The 12169-nt window shown below is 39.6% G+C and overlaps 1 protein-coding gene across 1 annotated transcript; it reads right to left on the bottom strand.

Annotated features, from left to right (window-relative positions):
- Nucleotides 1–8622: 8622 nt before the first annotated feature.
- On the bottom strand, nt 8623–11246 carry LOC122418040 (uncharacterized). Its single transcript, XM_043432038.1, has 3 exons — nt 11176–11246; nt 10666–10830; nt 8623–9285 (listed from the first exon to the last, which is right to left on the bottom strand). The coding sequence occupies exons 1-3, from the start codon at nt 11242–11244 to the stop codon at nt 9202–9204; spliced, it is 318 nt and encodes a 105-aa protein (XP_043287973.1). The 5' UTR covers nt 11245–11246; the 3' UTR covers nt 8623–9201.
- Between the last annotated feature and the right edge of the window lie 923 nt (nt 11247–12169).

Genomic DNA, 12169 nt, shown 5'->3' with positions numbered 1-12169 from the left:
AAACTCGACAAAATTTCCGAACCCCCGACCCCCCCCCCCCCCGCCCGGTGGGGGGGGGGGGGGCTGTAAAATTTTTTGTAATCCGGTGAATCCCTTAAAACATTTCGGCCCTTAAAGAGCCTGCAGCACTCGAGCAATCGAGTGAAGAAACGAGAGTTCGTAGCGAGTAGTTCGAGGAGAGCCGTCGCTGAAGCATCGTTAAAATAACCCGAATCGGAATTTATATTTTCTTCCTTTCTCATGCATGTATTTACGTCCCCCCCCCCCCCCCCCAAACTATATACACACGAGAGAGTCCGCCAATTTGTAAAAGTCACACGTAAGACACAAAGTTCGTGAAATCGTGGCCGAAACGAGTTTCGTCGAGAAATAACGACGGAGAAACCAAGAGATGTGATCTCTGATTGAATCGTTTTTTTCTCCTTCTCTCCTCCCCCCTCCCCCCGGCTCTTTCCTCCTCGTGCAAGAGCCTCGAATTTTTTGGCTTTATTAAAGTTTTTTTCCCCCCAGACGAGCTTGACGAATAGTGAAAAGGTTACTCCGAAGATTCCATCCTCACCTTCGTATCTCCCAAATAAATACGAAGCAGAACAACAAACTGTTGAATAATCTTGTTCGGCCAAACAATCGCCGCGTATCCTCGCCAGGGAAAGGAGAAAAATACACGCTTCGCTTGCATCCACACTGACGAAAACGCACACAAATACACCACACGCATAATCTTATCATCGGCTAATGTCAACACCAATGCAGGACGCCGCCTCAACGCGGCGTCGATAAAAAAAAAAATAACAAGAATATAAAGAGCACAATTTTGTGGAACGCACGATTATTACAGTTTTTCTCCACCGAATATGCACGCTCGCGTATTCATTCGTGTGTGTATCGTACACACAGCAATATTTACAATTATCTATGTACGAATGAGTTCGGCTTTTATCTCCCGGAGAGTTATTTCGTTGCATTTTATACTGAGAATTCCGTCATACACGATAAACGACACGATTACCATTATTTTTGTTACTGCTCATTACGTGTTCGAATTTTCACGCTTTTTTTTCAAAGATTTTTATCAATATTTATTATTTAATATTCATCTCGTACGATACTCGACCAAAATAAATATTTTCATGACAATTATGTCAGAAATCATTGAAATTTTCAATTTACAAAGCAGTCGGACCAATTTCCATTTTATTTTTCTATTTTAACTATAGCTTCGACGTTTTTTCAAAGATTTTTCTCCACTTTCATTTTCCTCTCACATTATCCTCCTGCCACAAAATCTTCTCAACGAAGAAAACATCGTCAAAACACTTTGAAACACTAGACACGAGAAGAAAATTACAAAATAGCACATAGAATTGCGAACAATAACGTAAAAACAATAAAAAAAAAATTTTTTTAATACAATAAGCAGTGCAAAACACTGCATGTGCCCTGTAATTAAAATAATGTTAGCTAAATCAACTATTCAATGCTGTACTGACAACAATTTATAGTAAATACTGTGAAATTTATTTAAAAAAAAAAAAAAAAAAAAAAAATCTCATCAATAAACATTTCAATGTGAATTCCGCGAAAAGTAATTGAAATTTGGAATTGACAAAGTAGTCAGACGAATTACGAATTCTGTGCATTTTTCACGAGCTTTTTTAAGCCAATCGGCTCGATATTTTATTCACGATTAATGAAATGAATTCCCATCAATTTGTGTCGATTCGATGATATTTATTGAAAAACGAAGAACCTCGGAATATTTCGGCTCGACTTATGACGCGCATGGTTAATTATTGGGCCTCGTTACTCGCGCACACCTGCTTAAATATTCTCAAATTCCAATTAAATATTATAATACACATCTCGCTTACGCATGCTGTCACGTTGACGATCGCTTTTTTCCCTCTTTTTTCTTATATTTTTTCGTCACGCTACACTGGCTCCCGAGACGTTGCGTAATATCTCAACTTTTGTTACACCTTTACAATATACATTCGTCGAATGAATTCCATTTTATTTCTCGCATTTCATTGAATTTTATGGGATTTTTGTTTTTTTATTTTTCGTTTTTATCAACGTTTTTTTCCCCCGATGACCCAATTTTGTGTTGTATCAGGCTAGAAATAAAAAATTCATGATAAACAATAAATAATTCATGATATTAACGAATAATAAACGAACATTGACGTTTATTATTTATCAATAATGAATTTAAATAAATAATAAACGAGGCGAATATTCGATGGTAAATAAATCGAACATTTGATTGGTTTTTAAAGATTTTTTTTCTTTGCTCGCTAGAAATCGCTCGACCTCCAATCTTCCCCCCTCTCCCCCGAGGCTGAGAGTTACGTTTCGTATCTTTTTCGACGTCCTCGCGACTCGTGTTTTTTGCTTCTTCTCTCGTATTATTTTTATTTTCTCCTCCTCTTTTTTGTGACTGCTCTTTTTCTCTTTTTCTTTCGCCTCTTTACATTTTATTTATAGAACGATAAGTAAGTTTGCTTCTCGCTACTTTCCCCCCCTCCCCTCATCCTGCTCCCCCGTCTTTCATCCACGATGAATCGCCGCAACGACGAAGAAAGTGCGCGTGGAGAAAGTGCCGAATAAAAAAGCCTCGCACCGCCCCCACCTCTCTTTCCGTCTTCGTTTCACCGTTGTCACTATTCAATTTTTCCGGGGAAACGAACAATCTTCGTTATGCAATATTATCAATTTTTTTACCTATAATTAATTTTCGCTCGTTAGTTTTTTTTTTATCGTTGGCACGAACCAGCGTCGCTTCTTACTTCGCTTTCTTCAGTCATCTTCGTTTCGATATTCGTCAACTCAGCCAAGCCCTGGAGCCAACGAAAAATGAAGAAAATTTTTCTCCAATTTCAATTTTTTTTATTCTCAATTATTAAAATTTTTGTGGAATTTAATTTTCATTTTTTGCATTATTATTGGATTAAAATTATTGGTCAATTAGATGAATATTTTTGAAGCCTTAACAGGCTATAAATATCGATGGAATGGAGGAAAATTTTGAAAATTTTTGGGACTTGCCTGCGAGGAGAGAAATTAACCTGGAGACTGGTGCACATTTGCACCCACGAAATTTATGTAAAAGTGTAAAAAAATACGAGAAATAAAGACTACGACAATTTTATAAGCTTCATTCAATCGAATTGAAACTTAAGGTGGTTCATGCACGAATGATTTTCTTAAGAAAGTCTTGAAATTTACACAGAGTTTAAATGGCTAGTCGACTCACACGCATATCAAATTTTAAGGGGTTCTTCTTATTCGTTATTTCAATAAACGTGTTTAAATATGAAGAATAAATACACAGAGATTATGCTTAAAAAATCGTTTATCTTTCGATACAAAGAGTGAACGCTTCTTACGAAATTTATGAAAAATAACACAATAACAATGAAGTATATAACGAAGGGCTGAGAACAAAATCAAGACGATTGTCTTACTAGTAATAAAAATATATTACCTTAAAAATTGAACGAAATTAGCAACGAGCACTCGTAACCTCACATTTGCTTATTTCAGCATTTTGTTTCTTCTTGGCTTGACCCATTCCTGTCACACAGCCTTCTATCTTTTTATTAACACTTTTATCTTGATCCCTTTCCCTTTGCGTTCTCCAAAGCGATTTTTAACATAAAAAGCTCCAGTATTTTAGCGAGGGACGAGTGAAATTTGGAGTTCGGTCTTGTAATTTCATTCGCCAAAAGATGAGTTGAAAAAACGTCGTTTACAATTTCGAATAAATAATAACTCTGACATGAATTTAATGACGATATATATCTTTAATCAGCAAGTAAAAATCGGCCGAATTTCGGCCCCCGTGAAACACGATCCCATGGGAAAAAAAATAAATTTCAAAAAATGTAAATAAAAATGAAAATTTTCCTCAAAACTTGATAATCCGTTAAATTAAAATTCGTTAAAAAAGAATGACGAAACAGTGAAAAAAAAATGGTGAGGAAAAAAGATTTTCCAAAATCGAAGATGAGATTTTTCCTTCCCTCATCTGCTGCTCGACCGTTTCCATCGATGCAGCATCCCGCAGCAAAAAAGAGCAAAAGCCTCCGAGGGGCGTAAGGGGATGGTCTTGGACGCGTGTGTGCGTCGGGGTCTCTCTTATATTAGGCACGAACTTCAGGCTTTGAACCCCGCGTGTAAAACTCGTTGACGAACCGCGCGAGCGTAAATAGCACTCGACCCCGTCTTCCATTATATCTCAATACACTCAGCACTCGCGTTTGAGCGTGTGAAACACACGCACGCGACGTGCACGACGCGACGTTCGTGTACATTATTTTTTCTTCTTTCTCCTTCTCTCTTTCGCTGCTGCTGCTTCGTCGTCGTCGTCGTCGTCGTCGTCGTCGTCGTGACCGAAGAGGAGTCATCGTCCCGCGAGGTCGCGCTCGTGTCTCGCGGATCGATAAGGTAAAAAATAAAGATCGACGCGTGAACGCGGCAGAGAGAGAGAGAGAGTGGCTTGAATTCCGTTTTCGGAGCTTTTTTGCGCCGCATTTTATTCGGATTTTCTTTTTTATCGCCGATTACGCAACGTGCGTACAAATTGTGTAAGCGAATTGAGCAAAATTGATTTTTCCTTTTTTTCGGTATCGCGAAAGATCGATGGTGAGAGTGCCGTTGGATAGTGATGGGATGAAAAAAATGATTGATTGAATATTATTTGAAACAAAATTTAGTTGCCACAAATTTTTTTAAATCGGCCAATTTTTTTTGTTTTCCCATCGGACAGCTTTCGAGTTGAAATCAATTTTGAATAAAGCGATTAAATTAAAAAAAAAAAGGAATGAAAACAAATTTTAACCGTGTTTGGAGAAAGTTGGCTCAAATATTTCGATCATTCAAAAAAACTGGCGCCCCAAAATTCTGTTTTCCAAGCCCTCCAGTCCCCAGGTAATTTCCACTCTCCCAAAGCGTACTCGTACGACTTCAATTGCACCTCGGAGTAAAAAAGAAAGAGTTGATATTTTTAGCATCAGCCGGGGATAATCAGGAGGAAAATAATAATAAAAATTAATAAAAATAAATTGCTCCATTTTGATGTTGATTTTGATGGAATTCAGGTTTCGAAAATTCGCACTAATTGGACTCTGGCTCGTTTCGCTCGTTGATTGATTCACGAGTGTGTGTTCGTTGATTCATCTAATTGCTGATATAAAGTGGAGAAAAAGCTATGTGAGAGAGAAAATAAAAAAATAAAATAAAATAAAATAAAAAATTAAATTAAATTAAAAAAAAAAAGAAAAGAAAAGAAAAGGCCAACAATTGGAATTGGACGAAAGGCGAAATGAAAAAATTTCTCTGGCTATCTGAGAAATGGAATTTTCATTTTTATCACTCTCCTTTACGATTTAGACACGCTCCTGCTATATACATTGAAAATTCAGTTTCCTTGAAATGCAAGTACTTTCATTGCTGTTATACAATAAAGGTACCGCGACTCGAGAGACACACACACGTGCATAGACGAGTGCACACCTTCGTACGAGAAATGAGAACAGCCAGTGGCTCTCAGTCGATCCAAGCAATTTAATTTCCATTCACAATCCTCTCTGCTACTTATCTTTTTATCCTCTTTCATTTGAGAAGCGAAAAATGCAAATTTTAGTCAATTTCAAAGTTTTTGGACGTTTTCCATCGGGAAAAAAATGCCCGCTGTCCGAAAATCCACACCAAAAGATCGCTGAGGAAATGACTTTTTGTTTTCCACCCACAAAAATTGGTGGGAAATTCCGAAATTCAAAAAAATCTACTTCGAAACAATTTTCCCCCGTTTTTCCAATTTTCTCCACTCCCCCAGATTCTTCTCCTCGTTTTTTTCAACCCCCCCCCCCATCCATCTGTGAGTAAAACAAAGCTCGAGGTTCGAAGGAAACGCGAAAATGGCGGAGCTCAGGACGGAGAACCGTGGCAGTTGGTAGTGCTCCAAGGCTCAGCGAGGCCTTCTTTCCCTCTCTCTTTCTCTTTCTCTCGACATCGAGATCTCGGCCGTGTCGGAGAAAGTGGAAAAGTGTATCATGTTCGTTCTCTTTTCCTCTCGCTCCTTTTTCACTCTTTTTTCTTCCAATTTTTTCTTCCATTTTTTATCTTTTCGTTGCTTCTTCCTCCGTTTTTTCCTGCAAACTTAAAAATGAAAATGAAAATTCACAATTTTCCAACTTGCTCTTCCACTGTAAACCCTCCATATTCGACCTTGGGTTTCCAAAACACGTGCCAAGTTTTCACGCAATTCGACATCACGCGGGTGCTCGAACATTTGCTTTTATCTTTCCATTTTTTTTTCCCCTTCCATTTAAATATGAATGACGAAGCTGATGAGGGCAGGATGTCGTTTTTGAGCATACATCAAACACTGCCAAATAGATCCATAGAATAACGACGCTATAGAAACGCTTTTTGTCTCTTTTGAGGAGCACGCCAGAGGCACGTCGCAAGTTAAATTTTTCATATTCGTCTAGTCGATTTCTATGCGATTGTGGGTGTCGGCGTGTGTCAAAACTCGGTTTGTTCGCTCGTCATCCCGTTATTAAGCAGGGGCTTAATAATTCGGAGGAATTTTTAGTGAATTTGTGAAGATTTCTGCTCGCACTGTTGGCGGGAATGTTTTAAGTTAGTTGGAAAGAAAGGAAAATTTGTTTTCCCTTTATTCCGAATCGTCGACTCGGACTTCGGACCAGAATTTCCCACGCGACGAGGCTTTTCAGGCGGCTCGAGTGCGCGAAAAAAGGAAGGAGAGTGGAAAAAGCCGCGCGGGGAAGGACGAGTTTTGGGCCGAAATATTTTTATACCTGAGAGAGTCTCGGGAGGGGGGACCGGATGTAGATTTTCGTGGCCGTGACTTTGCCGAACCCGAACCGGGCGAGGCAACGTCCTATGGAATTTTTACAACTCGCGAACACACTCGCGCGCCTCGACACGGACGCGAGCTGACGAAAATGTGGGAGAGGCCGGGCCGAGAATTTTTCAGCGTTCATTATTTTCTCGGAGGAAAGATTTTTTCCCTTTTTTTCGAGCCGATTCGGTCGCCCCTCCGGGGGAGCGGAAATCGAGCTGCCTCGTCGATCGTCGGGTGAGATTTTCCGTCAAAGACCCCAATTTATATTTTTCCGGTCCTTTTTTCCGCCCGGACTCGACGCTCCGAAATTCCAGCTCGGAGAGAAAATCGAGGCGAAGCCACCAGCGGAAATTGACAGCGAAATTCCTCAGCTTGTATTGCCACTCGAAAATCCCCCCCCTCCCCCCTTTTTCGACGTTCCCACGGCGAGCAGCGTCCGAAGAGAGGAAAGAAGAAAATCTGAAGAGGGGAGAGAGGCAGATGGAAAGATGCTTTTCGTATGCGAGACGCGAGTTCGTCCTGCGAGGACGAGGGGGGGACGAGTCCTCGTCATTTGGGCGTTGCCCAATTCCCCGAGGGGAGCAGGAGCGACGAGGAATCTCCGAAAATCGAGGGGAGGAATAGCGGAGAGTTTGGAGAGAGAAAAAAGCCATTTTTCTTCTCTCCAGAGGAGAGGAGCGAGGAATTTTTTTCTGGAAATTCTGCAACCGTCGAATCGTCATTTTCCTCGAATTTGGGCTCGAAATTTCGTTCCAACTTTAATTTTTCATTTCTTTATCGTATGCAAATTTCTCACTTGACGTCATTCCTCAAATATTTGCCGATCGAATTCGCCTCGAGATAGAGACGCGACCAAGTTTGGAGTAAAAAAAAGAAAAATCGCCCCGGCCCCCCCCCCCCCCCCCCCACCCCCACTCGCTTTTCGCTTCACCAACTCCGCGAACTTGGAGTGACGTGGGTGGCCTCCGAGCATGCACGCGTGTATAGGTGTTTCGATTTATGCATATGTGTATGAAGGAAGAAAAAAAAACGAAAGAAAAAAAAAATAAATAAATTAAAACTCTCGAGGGTCGTCGAACGCGAATCCAAAACGAGAAACGGGCTTTCACTCGCCTCTTTCACTCTCCAATTTATCGTCTCTTTCCCCCCTCCCTTGCCACTTTTTAACATTCCTTTTTTCATTACTCATTTTTATGATTTTTTTGGCCCAAAAAACGATCGAAGTGGACCAGCCGAATTTCATTGAGAGGGAGCCTTTTTATAAAGCTCGAAATTTCCGAGGTTTTTCTTCTTTCCTGCATGTCTACAGAGGAGGAAAAAATTGGCGACATGGCTGATCAGTACGTTCCGACTGTTTTGTGTGTTTTTGTGGAAAAAGCTTATGATTTTTTTTAAGCCTTGTTGCTTTGGGAATAATGGACCGAAATAAGTTGTTTTTTTTTCTTTTTTTTTTCCAAATCTTCGGTTCTTATGACACTTTTCGAAAAAAAAAAAGCGTGAAAAAATAGACGACGCGTCCATGTCCTCGACTGTTCTTCAGCGTGAAGCATAAAAATAACGATTTCAGGAAGAAGGATATTTTTCTAATTTTTATCACAAATTCGTCCAAGAAACTTTGACCAATTGAAGTATTTTTGAGACTTGTTTTAGCGTGGCAAAATTATTCATATTTTTTCTTTTTTGTAGAAATTCTGTTTTATTGTCAAATACTTGATAGTTTATGGGGTTGAATGAAAATATAATTCGATGTAGATCGGTTTTTCAAAAACAGTAGAAAAACATTAGATTATCGGAACGTCGCTTCGATCATAATTCATCGTAATTTTTAATCATTGTAATTCTTTATCATAATTACATTAAAATATTTTTATTAGAAAGTAGAATGCACGTGCAAAAACCGAAATTTTATTTCTTCACATTTTTTCAATGTAATATTCAACTTTCAATTCAGAGAATCGAAAAAAAAAAACCGAAAAACCAAAACTGCGCGTAAAATTAAGCAGTTGAGAGTAAAATTAAGCGTAAAATTAAGCAGTCCTCCACTTGATACGGAATAAATAATTTTTTGACACATTCTCGACGAAATTTCATTTTTCAAAAGTACAAAACCTTCTCGGATTACTTTAAATGACTTTTTTCATCGGAAAATAAAAAGTGGCCATTTCGTTTTGTTTTTTTGAGCCTTCGCAGAAACTCATGTGAAATTCTGCCTCTCTGAATTGTCGGTTCGTAACGTAATGCGAATTCTCTCGCACGTATCGAGTCTCGCTGTTCCTCGGCTGCTCGCGCGTTTAATAGCCAGCCCCCGAGACAAGTGTGCATGATGATCACGTTGACCCAGTTGGGAAAGCGATATCAAATCGTCTTCCATTTCCCACCGCATCCCGGACCATGTTCCAGGCTCCCATCCCCTGGCGAAGTCGACAGAATTGTAGCATATTCCAATTTCATCGAATTACAATCTATTACAATGTATTGGAGTATTTTTTAAGGTATCCGAGACAAAATACTCCAAAACTTGGTCGCTTACCAACAAAGGCGATTTATCGGGTACCTTAATTCTTAGGAATTTTGGTACTCGGCTTAAAGGACCTTAATAACCTGAATACTTGTACAGAGTAGGGTATGCAGTACCTTAATACCTTGAGACTTTGCGAAAAGAGACTAAAAGTACTCGGAATGTATCCACGTTTGTTGGAAATATTGCAGTGTTTTAAGGTAGATCGTGCCCGAGGGATCGTATATTATGAGTGTCTAAATTGCATCGTTTTTCACTTAGTAATTAAAGATATTTAAATTGGTACTTAAAATATATATTTTTTAAATGTCAATTTAATTTTAATTTTATTTGAATTTTAATAACAATGGAGAGTTTAAATTAATGTCAGAGCTGTTTGTTCGAAATAGTAAATACATTTTTTCAACTTATTTTTTGGCGAATGAAATTACGAGCCATTAAGGTAGTTCGGCTATGACTAATCTATTTAGTCAAGTTTGCAACTACTTTGCATTGATTAATTTGGAGCATAAATTATTAATAAAATGAATAAACACTTACGTTGAGAATAGTTTTATCACAAGAATGTAATAAAATGCTTTAAAATATCATAAAAGATGAAATTTGCACTTCAACTTGACTAGTTAATGATTGACTCGGTACCGGTGACACTTGAAATACACATAACCCAGGCAACATTTTTAAAAAAGGAATGGTCAGTTGGTTAAAAAAATCGAAGCTCCTGGACGAATGAAAGCACGCGAGTCACTCTCAAAAATAAATTTAACGAAATTCCCACGATTCCTGAATTGGCCCGAAGTTCGATCAGCTGTTACAGCAGTCCAAGGTAATGGCTGACATCTGCTTTCGACGGGTCAAAAACTCAAGTTTTTTATCTCGTCTTTCTTAAAAGCCCCGTAAGCTAATGTTTTTTTTCAAAGAAACAGAATCTGCGATAAATTTTCTTTGCGATGCTGCACGTACTACCTTAAAACTCGAGAATATTGCAAAATTTATCTTCCGCATTATTATCAATAAATACGTGGAGTTCATTTCAGCAAGGGAGAAATTACAAAAACCAAAAAAAAAAAATATATTCGAAAAAATCCGAATTAAATTTCAGTTTCTCCCCAATCGTCGTCAATGAGAAAAACTCCAAAATTTCTACGACTTTACTACCATTTATTTCCACAACAAATAAAGCCAAAAAAACAAAATTAAAGAATCACTTTTTCCTTTTCCTTTTCACCAAAATTAAGTATCGTCAATATCACCAAATACTGATAACTCTTACCCTTCGATTCCACTGGCTTCGAGCATTCGAATCCCGCCAGTACCGCGTCATTTTAGATCCTCCTAAACTGGCCGACCGAGAATCGTCACAATTTCGTGTTTCCTCGACCCTCCAGTTCTCCAATACCCTCCCATCAAGGGCTCGGCTCTTACCGACCCAAAATCCCTGCCAACCCAAGCATCCCCACACGTGTCAGAATCCCTTCAAAAGCTGTCCACTCCCGAGTCCGTTTCCCCTGCCCAAAAAGCTCCAAGAAGTCCCAAAACCCATTGACAAACTTATCGAATTTTCAATCACTCGCGTTTTCCTCCCAACCATTGAATTTTCTTCTCGACAATGTCAATGACTCGACGTACTCGAAGTAAGCAATATTCGAAGTGCGGGAGGCTTGTGGGAGGACGGCCGGAGGGGGGGGGGGGGGTTATGCGGGTCAACTGATGCTCCGTCCACGAGTAAATCCCCATTACGTTATGAACGCTTAACAAATTTATACAACGTGTATATACGCACCGTTTGATGTGTTTGTATGCACGTCGTCGAAGCACAAGAACGTACCAGAGTCGCACTCGACGTCGACATGTTTCGTCTCTTTACCGGGCTCGCATGTGTTGTGCGCTGCGCTCGATGACGTTCTTCTCTCTCTCTCGCTCCCCCTCTCCGGCTCTCTCGTTGACCCAGTTGACGATATAACTCGGCAAACTCCTCTCCGCGGGCCTCGCCTCGAGCCTCATGCCTCTCTTCGCGTATCATGCATTCTCTGTGCACATGCATGTGGAGAATAATAGAAAAAAAAAATAAAAAATAAAAAATAATGAAAAAAAAAATTTAAAAAAAAAAATTTTTTTTTTTCTTAATTTTCTGTGTTGTTGCTTATTTTATGGGAATTTATGGATGCTGCTCGGAGACGAGACTTTTACTGATGTATCATACGATGAGAATGGGGATGAGGAAAAATGGTGATTGAGATGCGCGTCTGTTGGGTGCTGGGAAAGTGATCGGATTCGAGGGACTTTATTTAAGGGGGTTCGAGGGCGTTTTTAAGGAGGGTGCCCGCGAGGGGGGCTATTTTTTCGCTTTTTAAGGTCGTTTTGTTGTGGTTTTTTGTATTTCATTATTTTTCGTTTTTTGCTGCGACGGTGCGCTGAGCGGGGTCACTGGCCGATCAATCGCTCGTAATTCAGCCTCGCTTTTTCCTTCCTCAATATTTCAATGAAGCGTTAACAATATATCGGGGCGTTTATGTTTGCACGATTTGGCTGTTTGCACCATTTTTTTGAGGCTTTTTCTGCGTCTGGCGACCATGTGGCCAACAGATTCGGCCCAGTTTTTCGGCTGCCGTTTTTGTCTACTGGCATGATTGGCTCACGTGATTGGAAAACTTATCGAACACTCGGGCACCCTTTTCGACCCCTCTCAGTAGGACCTTAAACTTTTTCTCCTCTTCTCGTAACATTTACACCGCGACAGCGAAACTCCACACATTTTCTCATTTCAAATATCACCT

The sequence above is a fragment of the Venturia canescens genome, chromosome 11, assembly GCF_019457755.1.
Source record: "Venturia canescens isolate UGA chromosome 11, ASM1945775v1, whole genome shotgun sequence".
In the NCBI taxonomy this organism is placed as follows: Eukaryota; Metazoa; Arthropoda; class Insecta; order Hymenoptera; family Ichneumonidae; genus Venturia; species Venturia canescens.
The sequence above is the reverse complement of the archived record's forward strand: the minus strand, read 5'-3'. Positions and strand labels throughout refer to the sequence as shown.